Source organism: Garra rufa, chromosome 18, assembly GCF_049309525.1.
Source record: "Garra rufa chromosome 18, GarRuf1.0, whole genome shotgun sequence".
NCBI lineage: Eukaryota > Metazoa > Chordata > Actinopteri > Cypriniformes > Cyprinidae > Garra > Garra rufa.
This window is the reverse complement of record NC_133378.1, coordinates 34,143,265-34,160,014: the sequence shown is the minus strand read 5'-3', so window position 1 is coordinate 34,160,014 and position 16,750 is coordinate 34,143,265. Positions and strand designations below refer to the sequence as shown.

General features: G+C 36.6%; 2 protein-coding genes across 3 annotated transcripts in view; both read left to right on the top strand.

The window, feature by feature from the left end:
• Positions 1-3,020: 3,020 nt before the first annotated feature.
• tor1l1 (torsin family 1 like 1) lies at positions 3,021-7,856 on the top strand. The gene is made up of 5 exons (XM_073823454.1): positions 3,021-3,223; positions 3,773-4,038; positions 4,393-4,568; positions 4,715-4,848; positions 7,301-7,856. Exons 1-5 carry the CDS (start codon positions 3,076-3,078, stop codon positions 7,546-7,548), a joined length of 972 nt encoding a protein of 323 aa, XP_073679555.1. The 5' UTR covers positions 3,021-3,075; the 3' UTR covers positions 7,549-7,856.
• Positions 7,857-7,936: 80 nt separating this feature from the next.
• dnajc16 (DnaJ (Hsp40) homolog, subfamily C, member 16) overlaps positions 7,937-16,750 on the top strand; it is a 14,610-nt gene continuing 5,796 nt past the window's right edge. For both annotated transcript variants that reach the window (XM_073822541.1, XM_073822540.1), the window contains exons 1-10: positions 7,937-8,055; positions 9,365-9,559; positions 9,659-9,725; positions 9,806-10,136; positions 10,233-10,417; positions 13,038-13,142; positions 13,224-13,382; positions 13,834-13,964; positions 14,051-14,228; positions 16,523-16,705. In XM_073822541.1, coding sequence (XP_073678642.1) covers positions 9,390-9,559; positions 9,659-9,725; positions 9,806-10,136; positions 10,233-10,417; positions 13,038-13,142; positions 13,224-13,382; positions 13,834-13,964; positions 14,051-14,228; positions 16,523-16,705 — 1,509 coding nt within the window. In that variant the 5' untranslated portion in view covers positions 7,937-8,055; positions 9,365-9,389. The remainder of the gene's footprint in view (positions 8,056-9,364; positions 9,560-9,658; positions 9,726-9,805; positions 10,137-10,232; positions 10,418-13,037; positions 13,143-13,223; positions 13,383-13,833; positions 13,965-14,050; positions 14,229-16,522; positions 16,706-16,750) is intronic.

Below are 16,750 nucleotides of genomic sequence, written 5' to 3'. Positions count from 1 at the left end.
TAGAAGTTCTGCAGCTAGGCTATTGTAAAAACAAAAACAAAAACAAAGCGAGGACAATAGTGAAAATGCCAGATCACAGGAATAAATGTTATGTTCCAGGTTGTGCAGGAGATGTTAAGTGCAGGGATGCTTGGTGTCTGTAACTCACTCAGAAAGGCAAGGAAGACAAGGAGATCTAATAAAATAAGGCGAGCCACTGAAGGGACATGGTTGTTAGCGGTAGCCTGTTACGTTGCAGTACAAAAGATTTCACTTACCACATAAACAGAGCGATGTCTGCGCTGATGATGGCGAATGGTTTGCAGATCTTGAGAATCACTAACAAGCATCTAAACTTATGTGGTAAGCACTTCCACTGCTGCATAACATTACACAGAGCATATGTGATCATAGACGTGAAAGTAGGATTGTGCGTTCAAAATGGGAATTTCAATAAGTCGTATATTAATAGCAGCTCCAGCTCCGTGATTAAATATATATTTTCCTCCATGTGCTAGATACTGAAATGAGCCACTCAATGAAATGCAACAATGCCAATTAAAGAGATTAATTTTTACTAGTTATCTGTCTCCATTGACTTCCATTAATTTTTTTATTACAGAGCTCTACAATTGAATTATTACTAGTAATAATAATTAGAGAGCTCTACAATTGAATTATTACAATTAGAGAGCTCTCTAAATACATTTTTACTGGCAATAATTTCAATTAGAGAGCTCTACAATTCCATTTTTACTAATAAAAAAAAACACTTTAAAGATATGTTTAATTACAGTTCTTATAACAATTGAAGAGAGCTCTCTAAATGGAAATCTTACTAGTTAAACTTTAGACTGCTCTCTAATTGTACTTGTTACCAGTAATAATTCAATTGTAGAGCTCTCTAATTGAAATGATTATTAGTAAAAATTCTGTTGTAGAGCTCCGTAATTAAAAATGAATGGAAGTCAATGGAAACACGTGACTAAAAATTAATTTGGCTCTCTAATTGGAATTGTTACTAGTAAGAATTGAATTAGAGACCTCTGTAATTTAATTGGTACTATTAAGAATTGAATTAGAGAGCTCTCTAATTGGCATTGTTAGTAAAAATCAAGCAGCAACCTCCCGCTCTCTCTGTTGAAACCAACACGGAAGTGACTTAAACTGCAACTCGTCGACTGGGCCCTAGAGACTGGCTGCAAAAGGTTAAAATGTTAAAATGCCCAACTTTACAGCAGAAAAAAGTATGTTTACAGCCTGGTACAAAAAGTGGTTTTGGCCTATATAGCTAGTTTTGCCCTTTATGTCAACTGTGAGGGGGGTGAATTTTTTTATAACTCATCCATTAAAGTTATATGAAGCCTTAAAGTTCAGCATAATTAAGGGCATGGCCACTTGAGTGACGGGGAATTGGCGCTGCTGTCACCACTGTTGAGCTAGGTTGGGCGTGGTTTCAGCAACCAGCTCCATCCACGTCTTTTGCCCATTTTTGATTATCCAGGAATGACACACGGTGATGCAATTCCAAGATGGCGACGGCGGACTTCCGCCCACTATAGACCTTTTTCCTGAGTAAACGATGAGCGCCGCCATTACGAATTCTAAAGTCAGATTGAATGCTTTTTTGTTCCGGTTTCCATAGGAACCCATTCAAATAGCGTCCATCGGTTTTAAATGTAGCTAACATCCGCTGCTTCGTGTCATCTACACACTCATGAAAGTGAGGCACTGACAAATGACGGTCATTGCGACATTGCCAAGTGATGGCGCTATGGAGCCATGTGCTTTTTAAAAACATTTGAATAGGTTTAACATCAGTTTATTAGCTCGGAATATACCCTAATGTGACTAGAAACAATGCAGACCGGAAATGCAACGCATTCTTTCAGTTAAGAGTCGGACTTACTTCCGTGTTCAGGAAAAAGGTCTATAGACTTCAAAAACGCTCTTCAGAAACCTACGGGTGATGTAACTGATACTATGTCCACTTTTTTTTACAGTCTATGGTGAAAATGCAATTACCACGAGCAACCCTTAGAATATTTTAGGCTAAAATGGCTTGCCATAGTTGTTCTCCCAGTTCCGAGCTCTGATGTCACAACAAATGTCAGCCCCTACTGGTTCAGTGTTTATGCAGTGGTACACGGTGGAAAAAATAGAGTTTAGGACAATATATCTTTGCAATCAAATTAATAATAATATAAAAATAATAGTTGCTCTCAGGCAGTTTGGCGTGACTTGCCTGGAACGCTACAAAGTCGTGAGTCCTGGTCTGAATTGGAGTTTTACCAGCTCAAAAACCTGCCTGTGGAACGCATCAGAATACCTTTCTCTTATCAGCTAATCAGATTCGGAATTATGCTTTTTCTATGGCAACACTATCAGCGCCAATGCTTGTCAGGTGGTACAGCGGTCATGTGGTACAAGTCGTACGTTAGCTCTCAGAAGACTCCCAGGTCACAAATTGTAATTACAAGTTTTACGAGGAACTGAACGCTTTATACAAGTTGGAATCTCGTAACTACGGGAATTCCGATAAGCGTGAACACACCTTAAACTATGGCATTTATTTACCCACTCGTTTATCCACATATGAAATGTATTATTTTTTATTATTGGAAAGTCATTTTTCTCTATAAAAACCTCTTATCCCGTTATTCTCTTGATCGTGATAATGAAGGTATTGGTATTGCTCTCTGTGATGATAATCTGGGACTATGTGCTCTTGATGGATGCCACAGCACCGTAATAAACTAGACAGGCGAATAACTCATAAAGAGTTGTATTTATATTTTATATTAAGTTACATATTATCATCACCCAGCTAGAAGCATGTTTGTAAAACCTACTTATTTAAAAAATACGTTTCTGTAGTCATGGTTACAGCGAGTTTGATGTCAACAAACTGGGCAAACTGTTTTCTTTCTTGTAGCTAGTAGCCTAAATGATGCCTACATTGCTAGCCTAGGCATATAATATCACATAACAAGGAGCTGAATATTTGATGAAGGGGCGTACCTTTAGTTCCTCTGCTAGTTCCTTCCAAAAAAACGAAACCGACACGGAAGGAGGCCGACATTATTCGCTTTTACAATGAAAGAGCGACATTTATTAATAGTTTTATTGCTGGTGTCTAATATAGCATTATCTTCGGGCTTTCTGGATGTGCTCGCGGCTGCTGCATCCTATGTGATTAACAGATTTTATGAACTGGACGAATTGCTGCCTTTTGACTCTAAACGTGAGTACAACGACAAAATATCTTAGTATGTTTTGACGAGAGATTAATGACTTACTTATGGCTCATATATGTCAAATATTTCCTTTGTTTTCAACAGCGTGTTTTCGATTATCGAACAACTTCCCATTATTAGGAATAACGTACATATGCGACAGGGTTAAACTTAATATTTTAGGCTATCACAAACTATTGTTATGAAGTTGATAATTCGTTCCTACTGCATTACTGATACCACATAGGCTATGGTACGTTGTGAAATCTTCTTTCATAGTCAAGTGTTCACCAATAAAAAACTGCATTAATGAAAGACAGGGAGAGGGACAGAAACTAAACTAAACTCCATGCAGTGTTGTTTCTTCATGATAGTTCCCTTTCTGAATTACAGCAATTTAGGCCTAATTCTAGATTGCATAGTAACTTAACTCTTGTATGCTATTTTCTCACCATTTTAGAGGTGTCAGAAAGTGTCAGAAAACCTAAGAATTGCAAATTATACTGAAATATGAAATTTTGTTATTTGTTGACTTCAAATATCTTTACATGTTTCAGGCTTGAAGGAAGATTTAAGAGACTCTCTCTTTGGGCAGCACATTGTGTCTGATGTTGTACTAAAAGCTGTAACATCATTTATGACTGACAGAAATCCAAACAAACCACTGGCCCTCTCTTTCCATGGGACAGCAGGAGTTGGGAAAAATCACGTCGCCAAAATCATTGCAAGAAATGTGTACAAAAAAGGGGACAAGAGCAAGCATGTTCAAATGTATATATCTATGCATCATTTCCCACACAAAGGCAATTTAGACTTATACAGCGTAAGTAAATAATTAGTAGTATTTTTAGCTTTGACCAGAGACAAATCATTTTTACAACAATTAATCAATGGTCCACAAGATTTGTGTATTCAGAGTTTGCTGGCCAGTTGGGGAGTCGGGTCATTTTACAGATTTAATATTTTTACTTGATACAATAATGAAGTTACATTTCATTTCTATTACCCGAAAGCATATTTCTCCCAGTATTCATTACTACATTGTAAAAACGAAATTTAAAATTGTAAATTAAATTGTATTAAAAAGAATGCACAGTTTTGTAAAACGGCTGTGGGAAATGTTATACAGATCAGAAGTCATTCCTCTAACTGGCATTTGCATGTTCTGTATATTCAGGCACAACTAAAACAGTGGATTCATGGAAATATATCAAGTTTTCCCCGCTCCATGTTCATATTTGATGAAATGGACAAGATGCCGCCACAGCTGATCGATGTCCTAAAACCTTTTCTGGACTACAACGCCCGTGTAGATGGAGTGTCATTCTCCAATGCAATTTTCATTTTTCTTAGGTAAAGCCCTTACATTAATTTTTTTTTTTTTTTTTTTTTTTTTTTTTGATTTCTGAAAATGCAGTTGTTTTCAACATATCAGCTTTATAAGATTCAAACACAGTGGTAATTAAATGGTTCTAAACTGTTTATCTGTTTGTTAATAGTAATGCAGGAGGGAATGTTATTGCTCAAGTGGCTCTGGATTTTTGGAGAGAAGGCAAAGATCGGGAAGAGCTTTGGATGAACAGCAAGGAACTGGAGACTAACATCCTTCAAAACATCTTCAATGATAAGAACAGTGCGTATTGACATAAATATATATATAGTAAATCCTGAAATTATTCATCCCCCTTGCAAAATAAATTACTCTTTACATCTTTTATTTACAATTGAACAAAAGTGGCATGTCCAAAATTATTCATACCCTTCTCAATAATCAATAGAAAAGCCTTTATTGGCTATTACAGCAATTAAACGCTTTCTATAATTTCTGACCAGCTTTTTGCATGTCTCCACTGGTATTTTTGCCCATTCATCTTTAGCGATGAGCTCCAACTCTTTCAGGTTGGAGGGTCTCCTTGCCATCCCCCTGATCTTTAGCTCCCTCCACAGATTCTCAATTGGATTTAAGTCAGGACTCTGGCTGGGCCACTGCAAAACATTAATGTTTTTGTCTGCTAACCATTTCTTCACCACTTTTGCTGTGTGTTTTGGGTCGTTGTCGTGCTGAAATGTCCACTGGTGCCCAAGGCCAAGTTTCTCACCAGACTGCCAGATGTTGTTGTTGAGAATTTTGATGTATTGCTCCTTTTTCATGGTTCATTGGCAAAAAAACACCCCCAAAACATTAGGTTCCCACCACCATGTTTGACAGTGGGGATGGTGTTCTTAGGGTTGAAGGCTTCTCCTTTGTTATGCCAAATGAAGGCTATATCATTGTGGCCGTTCAATTCAAATTTTGTTTCATCTGACCATAAAACTGAAGACCAGAAGTCTTCTTCTTTGTCCAGATGAGCATTTGCAAAGGCCAAGCGGGATTTTTTGTGCCTTATCTGGAGAAGTGGTGTCCTCCTTGGTCTGCGTCTGTGGAACCCAGCGGTGTGCAGTGTCCGTTGGACTGTCTGCCTTGAGATGTTGCCACCAACAGAACCCAGATTCATCAGGATGGCCTTGGTGGTGATCCTTGTGATTCTTTTTTTTTTTTACCGCTCTCACTATCCTCCTGGCCAGCACAGGTGTTTTTTTAAGTTTCTGACCATGTCCTCTGAGATTTTTCACAGTGCATAACGTCTTGTATATTCTAATAATACTTTGCACTGTAGCCACTGGAACTTTAAAACATTTAGATATGGTCTTATAGCCCTTTCCTGACTTGTGAGCAGCAGCAGGTCCTCAACTGACTGTCCACAAACCAACAGCATAGAGCTTCTGTTTTTCACCTATAGAGTTGATTAAAACAGCTGTTCCCAATGAATCAGGTTAATTAGTATGCTTTAGAATGCAAAGAGTATGAATAATTTTGGACATGCTACTTTTTGTTCAAATATAAATAAAAACTGAGAAATATTTTTTCCACAATGATGCCTCTTGTACATAATCTTATCATCTTTTGGGAGAAGCCTGTGTCATTTCCGGTCAAAAAAAAAAAAAAACTTGCTGGTTGAATAAAAGTATCTTTAAAGGATTAGTTCACTTTCATAACAACAATGCGCGGATAATGTACTCACCCCCTTGTCATCCAAGATGTCCATGTCTTTCTTTCTTCAGTCGTAAAGAAATTGTGTTTTTTTGAGGAAAACATTTCAGGATTTCTCTCTTTATAATGGATATGGATGGCGCCCCGAAGTTTGAACTTCCGAAATGCACTTTAAAAGTAGCTTCAAAGGGCTTTAAACGATCCCAGCTGAGGAGGAAGGGTCTTATCTAGCGAAACGATCGGTTATTTTCGAAACAAATTGACAATTTATATACTTTTTAACCTCAAATGCTGGTCTTGTCTCATCTCTGCGCAGTGCATGCGAAATCTGTGTGATACAGTTAGGGTACATCTAAAAACTCCCATCTCGTTTATGTCTTAAATGTCAAAATCGTCCTATAATGCTGTTTTTACCTTTTTTTGTAAAGGGAGTTTGAGTTTCTTTGTATGTTCACTTTGTAAACACTATGTCAGTACTTTTGCAGCGATCTAAGGCGATTTTGAAGTTAGGGAAGAAAACGAGATGGGAGTTTTTAGATGTACCCTAACCGTATTTACCCGAATCACACAGACATCGCATGCGCTGCGCAGAGATGAGACAAAACCAGCATTTGAGGTTGAGGTAGATAAATTGTCAATTTGTTTAGAAAATAACCGATCGTTTCGCTAGATAAGACCCTTCCTCCTCAACTAGGACCGTTTAGAGCCTTTTGAAGCTGCTTTTAAAGTGCATTTAAACTGCATTTCGGAAGTTCAAACTTCGGGGGGCCATCCATATCCATTATAAAGAGAGAAATCCTGAAATGTTTTCCTCAAAAAAAACAATTTCCTAACGACTGAGGAAAGAAAGACATGAACAACATGGATGACAAGGGGGTGAGTACATTATCTGTGCATTGTTGTTATGAAAGTGAACTAATCCTTGAAGTCAGAATTTGGAAAAGGGTATGAATAATTTCGGGCTTGACTGTATATATTGCGCAAACCTAAATTTGTAGTTTTGTAGCATTTACTCCACACATTTTTTTTTTGTATGTCTTTGCATGTTCTGTAGGTGGATTTCTGCACTCTACCATCATAGATCATCATCTGGTTGATCACTATATTCCTTTCCTACCTCTGGAGCTGAAGCATGTGCGTCAGTGTGTCATGGCTGAGATGGTTCATCTGGACATGCCCGTGGACAATGATCTGGCAGATAAAGTGGCCAGAGCCATGCCTTACTACCCTGAAAATGAGCAAATCTTTGCTGTTAAAGGCTGCAAGTCTGTCAGACAGAAGTTGGTGTTGCACGCTGATTAGTAGAAGCATGTTGCCATACTGTTTTGACTGTTTCGTATTAATGAGTTACATTGCTATCTGGAGACTAAATTATTCTTATATCTTACAAGTTAAGACTGTCTCTGTATAAAACATTTGAATCAATTTTTCTGTTTAGATTTGGAACCACATTTTTTAGTCCTACCAGATTTTTGAAGTAGACCCTTGGAAGCATAGTATGGGGTACACCACTATACCATGAAATTGTTTTGTTAGGCATGTTAATAGGCTACCATATTTGTTATAATACCACGTTTTAAACTGCAATAAACACCATGGAATAGCTCTGAGAGACACTGCGTTAGTCTGTGTGTGTGTGTGTGTGTGTGTGTATGTGTGTGTGTGTGTGTGTGTGAGAGAGAGAGAGAGAGAGAGAGAGAGGATGTGTTTGCACCGCTGTGAATCTCTGCTAATATTAATGCGCATGTCTCCTGGTTTATGAACGCGTCACTCAGATGGATGGATGAACTTCTGTCACCTTTAGTAGCGGTATATTCATAATCCATTCATGTTGCAATGCTGTCCTGTCGTTTTTATGTCATATTTGTGTTATGAGCTAGGTTGGCTAACAGGCTAGCTAAGGATGCTTCAGAATCGTCAGATGTCGTTTTATCTGCATGTCCTGCTTTAGTTTTGCCCTCAGAGCGCGGTTTAATGGTTATCTTCTCCTATCACCGAATCATTGAATGCGCTTCATGTCGCGTTTTGTTTTATTCTAAACGACTAGCATGTCATTGACATCCATTGGAAACTTCTGTATTTTGCCTGGCAGCTTGAACAGTCAGGATTGTTAGGCTATTTTTCTTTGCATGTGACGAAGACAGATAATAACATTGAAGACCAATCATGAAATTAAAACGAGACCCATAAGCCACTTTAAATCTATATTTGTATTTATAAATGTATTCAGTGTCATAATAGCATTATTAATATACTATTATAATAATATCTTGAGTTAGCTTTTATCTTTATTATTTTCGTTTTTTTTTTTATTCTAATTTTAGTACTTCAATTTGAACTTATTTGTGACCCTGGACCACAAAACCAAGTTCCATTAAGATATTTTGTAAATGTCCTACCGTAAATGTATCAAACCTAACGTTTTGATTAGTAATATGCATTGCTAAGAACTTTAATTTAGACAACTTTAAAGGCGATTTTCTCAATATTTAGATTTTTTTGCACCCTCAGATTCCAGATTGTCAAATAGTTGTATCTCAGCCAAATATTGTGCTATCCCAACATACACCAAATGGAAAGCTTATTTAATTTATTGATTTTTTTGATTGCTTATTTATATTACTTTCAGCTGATGTATAAATCTCAATAATAAAAAGACCCTTATGACTGTTTTTTTTTTTTTTTGGTTGATTTTGAGTTAGTTAATGCAACAATGTAAAAATCTTTTTTCAATTTTACCTCAAATGCCAAAAACATGACTATGGATATATTTAATTCCTTCATTTATGTACACATTTATATATTTATATTTATGTATATAAATATATATATATATATATAAATATATATATGTATATATATATATATATATATATATATATATATATATATATATATATATATATATAGTATATAGTGATTAAATATGTAATTTTTTAGATTTATTTGATTTATTTATGTATTCATCCCTCATATTTCTTCATATTTATTATTTTCATTACATATTAATAAACAAATATTTTACTTTTTTTTTTTACTAATTTATTTTTAAAATCAAATGTGCATTTTCAATATTTTATACTAAAGTATTTCCTCCATATTGTCATTTTTCTCATAGTCTTCGGGCAGAAGAACACAAGGTCATGATGAGAATGGTGGTGGTTTTGCTCTCCATTACGATGGTCTGTGTGCTCCTGATGGATGCTACGGTGGAAAGCGCTGCAGAATTTGATCCATATAAAGTTCTTGGAGTCACCAGAAGTGCAAGCCAAGCGGAAATCAAGAAAGTCTACAAACGCCTGGCCAAAGAATGGTGAGAGTGCTATTTTCTTGTCGATTGTAATACAACAGTAATGTCATGATGTCTAAATGAGAATGCTACACAATGGTCTATTTTCATTTCTACCATCAGGCATCCAGATAAAAACAAAAACCCTGAAGCTGAAGACATGTTCATCAAGATTACAAAGTCATATGAGGTACTGCAGCTCACACAAACTCTAAACAGATCACGTGTTGTCTGAAGAAACTGATGTTAACTTATTATGTTTCTCTATAGATTTTAACAAACGAGGAGAAGAGAGCCAGCTACGATCGCTATGGACAAACAGATAGCACTCATCCGTATGGACGCGGCTATCACGGTTTCCGCCACTTTCATGACAACTTCTACTTCGACGAGTCTTTCTTTCACTTCCCCTTCAACAATAAGGGTGGCCGGGACTTTGCTGACAGCAAATACACACTGCATTTCAACCAATACGTCAATGAAGTTGTGCCCGACAGTTTCAAGAGGCCTTATTTGATCAAGATCACCTCAGACTGGTGCTTCAGCTGTATTCATATCGAGCCAGTCTGGAAAGAAACAGTGCAGGAATTGGAAACTCTAGGTGAGTGTCTCTATTAGTGATATGACCTTACTTGGAATGAAATGAGTTTGTAAAGTTGACTTCCTCCATGTAAGATGTTGTTTTTCTCATCTCTAGGGATTGGAATTGGTGTGGTTGATGTTGGCTATGAGCGGCGCTTGGCAAATCACCTGGGCGCACATCAGACGCCATCCATTCTTGGCGTCGTCAACGGAAAAGTGGCTTTCTTCCATTACGCTGTTGTTAAAGGCCACCTGATGCAGTTCGTAGAAGATTTGCTGCCACAGAGACTAGTTGAAAAGGTTAGTTGGGATGCGTACAAGGTGCTTAAAGTGGTTGAAGTACTTGAATTTGACTTTTTTAAAATTTAAAGCCTTTTAAAACCCTTAAAAATAACAATATTCTTAAAAAAGTACTTCAAAAGTGCTTGAATTGCTGAAAGACAACACATCTATGAAGGTCCGAAATTTTCGCATTCGTCATCCTTTGCTATTAAAATGCTTGCTACAGATGCGAAAACGCAGAAAATTGAACCTGAATTTTTTTATGACGGACAAAAGTTTTGGAGGCAGTATGTAAACATCATTGACACAACGTGAGGTCGTATTTCTTTTTTAACGTGCCAAACCAAATCATTTATCCTGGAACTGCTCCGATTGATTCAAACTCATGATCATTCACTTCAAGCCATTCACTAAGAAAATTCAGAACTACTTAAAATAGCCGTTTATTTTAAAATTTCGACATCGCTTGTAATGACTTAAAAAAGCACTTAAAGTGATGGATAAAATAGTGCTTTTCGAAACTCCAACTCAGTTAAACCTTTCAATTGCAAAATGATTCACTGTTTCGAAACACTCCAATCAGATCGCGTATCGCGAATCATTTGTTTCGGGTTGGGATTTCAAATCACGTTTTCTTAATCATTTAATTTAGATTGGGACTTTGGAGCAGGTTTGCAAACCATTTGACTTAGATCTGAACTTTGCATATTGCGAATCATTTGATTCAGATTGGGACTTTGGGACGCGTATCGCAAATCATTTGATTTAGACCAGAACAGGTTTGTAAATCAATAAGCTAAATTAATGGTTCAAATTAAATAATTGCGTCATGCGCTCCGAAGATTAGAACTTTAGATTGCTTTAGATTGGAACTTCGGAGCATGGAGAACAAATCATTTGATTCAGATAGGGACTTTTGTGTGGTTTTTGCAAATCATTTGATTCAGTTAGGGACTTCGGAGCAAACTTTTTTTTTTTTCAGATTATTTTCTTAAACAGTAGAAAACTATTAAAGGATTAGTTCACTTCCATAACAAAAAGTTACAGATAATGTACAATCATCCCCATGTCTTTCTTTCTTCAATCATAAAGAAATTATGTTTTTTGAGGAAAACATTTCATTATATACATTTCTCTCTATATACTGGGTATGGTGCACCCAAGTTTAACTTTCCAAAATGCAGTTTAAACACCGCTTCAAAAGGCTCTAAACAATCGGAGCCAAGGAAAAAGAGTCTTATCTAGCGAAATTATAGGTTATTTTCGAAACAAATTTTATCTAATTTTATCAAACAATTTATCTACTTTTTAAACCTTAAATGCTCGTCTTGTCTTGTCTCGTCTCTGTTATCCGGGTCTATACAGTTAGGTTTGGTCGGAAAACTCCTATCTAATTTTTTTCCCCAACTTTAAAATCGTCCTCCATCACTGCAGAAGTATCGACCCAGTGTTTACAAAGTGAACATACAAAGAAGATCAAACACCCTTTACAAAAAAAGGTAAAACTGCGTTGTAGGGCGATTTTGAAGTAAATAAACTGTCAATTTATTTTGAAAATTGAAGAACGAATAGAACGAACAAAAATGTACAGATAATTTAGTGTATTACACCCTTGTCATCTAAGATGTTCATGTCTTTCTTTATACAGTCGATAAGAAATTATGTTTCTTGAAGAAAATATTTGAGAAATTATCTCCATAGAATGGACTTAAATGGTGCCCCCGAGTTTGAACGTCCAATATGCAGCTTCAAATGATCTGTTTAAAAATCATTATCGGCCATTTTTGAAACAAATGGACAATTCATATACTTTTTAACCTCAAACGCTCATTTTATCTAAGTCTTCCCCAACTTCAAAATCGCCCTAATTCGCTGCAGAAGAACTGACCCAGTGTTCACAAAAGTGAACATACAAAGTAGATCAAACGCCCTTTACAAAAAAAGTAAAACAGCGATGTAGGATGATTTTAGAGTTGACGAAGAAAAGGAGACAGGAGTTTTTTGACATACCCTAACTGTATTGACCATATTGAACCGGACAAAAAAAAACAAAGTTCACGCAGACTTAGACAAGACGAGAATTTGAGGTAAAGAAGTATATAAATTGTCAATTGGTTTTTTTATCAGCTGGGATCGTTTAGAGCCATTTGAAGCTACATTTAAACTGCATTTTGGAAGTTCAATTTTGGGGGCACCATTTAAGTCCATAATATTGGAAATAATTTCTGAAATGTTTTCCTCGAAGAAACATAATTTCTTATGGACTGATTTAAGAAAGACATGAACATCTGACAAGGATGACAAGGGGGTAAGAAAATTAACCATGGTTTTACTATAGTAAAAGTGTAGTATACTTTGTAATACTTTAGCAGTGATACTTTGCAAGTGCTTCACTATTTTTGCCAAATAAGTATATTACTATTTATCTAATTGTCTATTTTTGGAATTTGAAAAAGAAGCCATTAGAAGTGAGATCTCTGATTAAAATCCTTGAAAATCTAAAAACGAGTGCTTGAAAATCTTGGGATTTCATTTTCCAGTATGTTTACGAACTCCAGTTAGCGATTGTCATCAATCACTCCCTATGTCTGTATTTATATCTTCTGGTCTCAAACTTCTCCTTCATGGATGTCTGTAGGTTACAGACAAGAACAACCAAGACTTTCTGAAGAGCTGGCATGAGCTGAACAAGCCACATGTTCTTCTCTTTGACCAAGTGCCTTCGGTTCCTCTGCTTTATAAGGTAGATATTGGTTAGTAACCTCAGAAGTTGCCAATGTTCAGCAAATACAACAATGATTGGTTGTTTCTTCATTTTCAATAGCTTACAGCATTTGCCTATAAGGATTATGTGCAGTTTGGATATGTGGATCAAGGTCTTTCTGAAACCGCTGAGCTGCTGAGAAAATTCAACATAAACACTTATGCGCCAACCATGCTTGTCTTCAAAGAGGATGTGGAGAAGCCTGCAGATATTATACAGGTAAACCTGTTTTCTTGACTACTGTAAGCCATATTGATTGGATAAAGTCTGGCAAAAATCAACATGTATAGTTGGTTTCACCTGTTTAAGTTGTGCTATTTCGAGGATTCTTTGATTCATTTTGTATTAAACTATTTTATGTTATTTGGATTTTAGTTGTTGGAAGTATTACATTTTGGTTCCATTTGGATTGTTATTTAATTTTTCAAAATAATTCCAAAACATTTTCAGGGTCTGAAAGAAGAGTCTTTGAAGGTCCTGAAACAACAATAGCAACCAATCAGGTTGGGGCGACAGCAACATCCCACTTCAATGGCTAACAATTTTTTTAATATGTGTGTTTGACAGGAAAGTTGTTCCAGGACCAACAAATCTTGCTTGGAAAATCTTGGTCGTATGAGATGTTTGAGATGTTCACCTTTGACTTTCATTTAACCATTTGCTTCCTCAGGCTAAAGGGATGAAGAAGCAGATAATAGATGAGTTCATCTCCAACAACAAGTTCCTCCTGGCCCCTCGTCTGGTCAACCAGAAGCTATTTGATGAGCTTTGCCCTATCAAACAGTTCCATCGACGCAGGAAGTAAGATGGCTGCATAGAAATCAGTGGAGTTAATCAGAAGCAACACGTTAAAAGGTCTTTAAAAGTCTGCAATGTCATTTTCACAGATACTGTGTTCTACTCATCACTGGTGAAGAAGAGTCCTTCGTCACAGGAAATGAAGGCTTCCTCTCACTAGCCTCTGCAAACACTAATGATGTGCTGCGGTTTGCTTACGTCTACCAGCGCCGTCAGCAGCCCCTATGTGATGTTCTCTTGAAGAACAAAGACAGCACACCACCACAGGTACTGTAGATGTTATCTTCTCTATGCATTTTTGTTTCGAGAACAAAATACTTGAGCATTATAGAGGTCGACAGATATGTTGTTTCTACCGATTAGTCAATGTTATTAGTTGCTTTTTGCATAAAAAGAGTTTGCTTTCAGAATTCAAATTTCCTGATGTTTTATTTACCCCCATGTTCATGTCTTTCTTTCTTTAGTCGTGCAATACATTTTTTTAAGAAAACATCACAGGATTAATCTCCATACAGTGGTCTGTAATGGTGGCCAACTGGCTGAAGGTCCAAATTGCAGTTTTAATGCAGCTTCAAAGGGCTCTACATGATTCCAGCCGAGGAATAAGGGTCTTATGTAGCGAAATGTTTGGCCATTTTATTAAAATAACAAAAATGTATGTATGTATATATATATATATGCAATATACTTTTTGACCACAAATGGTCATCTTTAAAAGTCATTAAAGTCCACTATATGAAGAAAAATCCTGGAATGTTTTCCTCAAAAACTTCCTTCAACAAAAGAAAGAAAGACATGAACAGCTTGGATGACATGGAGGTGAGTAAATTATCAGGAAATTCTCATTCTGGAAGTGAACTTCTCCTTTAACTATTGCTGCCAGAGAATGTAACAGTAAATGTAAAAATTGTTTACAGGATTGCTAAAGTTCTTCTGTTTAGGTTCAGATTAAGCTATTTGGAGTGTTCTTTGTTTAATTGTAATTTGGAATTTTTGTTATTTGAAATGTTACAAATTACGCGTAGCGCTGAAACCATATTTTAATCGTTAGAATGGTCACGGATCAGCGATCTCCGCATAAAACCGAGCGTGCAGACCAAACCATAATTTGTAGAGACTTGAAACTTGGAGGGATGGTAGTACTCACACTGCCTACAAAGTGACCAAGGCTCACTCAAATCGATGTGACTGGAGTGCTACAGCAATCAAAAGTACATAATTTAGTCTTATGTTGTTGGAATCCTTGGCTCACATCAGACAAAATGCATGCCTCAGATTTGATTGTGAGCGAAAGCTTTAGGTATTTAGCATTTTTTTTTTTTTTTAAAACTACTTTTGTGAAATAGTTCTAGATTTTTCGCCCGATCAGAACAAAACAAGTAAGGAAGTTTCTCTGGAGAGTGAATATCAATAATTATAAAAAAAAAGTGGAACTTTTGACTCACCGTTGCAAAGGGGGGGGTGCCAAAATCTTCCAAAGGGGCAGGCCACTTTTAGTAAAATGCCTATAACGCCTGAACGAAAAGAGATATCTCTGAGTTTGACCACTTAGTGGCGCTGTAAGAGGGAAAAACATAAAAAATGGCTATAACTGCGCAACCATTTTCCTATCAACATGAAAATTGGTGTGCATGGTCTTTGTCCAGTCTGCCACAAGTGTCTACAAGAACAATTTCGCATCTCAAAAACATGGTCGCCACTGGCCAACGAAGTTTGAGCACCTTTTAGACAAGGTTAATGAAGGCCGATCGGAACAAACTCAGTGGGCCTGTTTGACCCCAAATGTCTGGGAGAAATCTGACAGAAATCGGCCACTGGGGGGCAATATCATATTTTTTCAAGGGCGTAAATGATTGTATGTTGTAAGATTTCAAAACCTACTTTTGCGATCTAGTTGTAGGTTTTTTGCTCAATCTGGGGAAAACTACAGCAGTACAATTCTCTGGACTCTCTAGGCCAATTATGATCAAAAATGTTGAAATTTACCCTTTGAGAAGCTATAACAGGATTGTTTAGAAAAAGGGCCTGTCCAAAATTAGCCAAAATCCTATAAAGCCTAACGGAAAACTCAAAACTTTACAAAGCCTGCTGAGCACATGCGACAGGTGATTCTAAACAAGTATGCAAAGTTTCAGGGGCTCGAACCACAGCTGGCACTATAACAGTCGTAAAGTAAAAAAAAAAAAACATAATATTTCTATGAAAAATTACCTGGATTTGCCAAAAATGCTTTTTTTACGCATTGATTTAGGTGGGTACAGCCTTGCTAAATAATATGTAATGTATTTTTCCTTATATGCTTACATGCTTTTACATGCCGGTAATAGCTGCTTGCAGCTATATTTTAATTTTAATTTATTTCATTTGAGACAATTACCATACATTTGGGATTAAGTCACTATTGTTTATTAAGCACTATTTTACATTGAATATACAAAGCTTTCATGGGTGATACAAATGACCAACTGGTTATTTGCCTGTTTTCTCACTGAAGTTATCAAAATCTACTATTGGTGGACTTCTTGAGTGTAACCCGATGAGATTTTATGTGTATTAAGCAGGTGGTGATTCTGGAGAGGCGTAGTGGAGCTGGTAAGATTCTGTATAAGCCAGTTTTGGGAGGGTGGAACGGCAGTAAGGAAGACAAACACAAGCTTCTGGAGGAACTCAAAAGACTGCAGAAGGATCCCTCCATCCTCAATTATGATGCCATTCTCCCAGAGCTCAACAATGAGTTCACTTCGGTGAGTCTCTCAGGGTTTACTTTTCATGGAATGTCTTTAATTGGA

Bases quoted from the DNA above. Each gene is read 5' to 3' on its own strand.
- tor1l1 (XM_073823454.1), top strand. From the start codon at position 3,076: ATGAAAGAGCGACATTTATTAATAGTTTTATTGCTGGTGTCTAATATA. The intron at 4,039-4,392 runs GTAAGTAAATAA...CTGTATATTCAG, and splicing joins GCAATTTAGACTTATACAGC to GCACAACTAAAACAGTGGAT. The intron at 4,569-4,714 runs GTAAAGCCCTTA...GTTTGTTAATAG, and splicing joins GCAATTTTCATTTTTCTTAG to TAATGCAGGAGGGAATGTTA.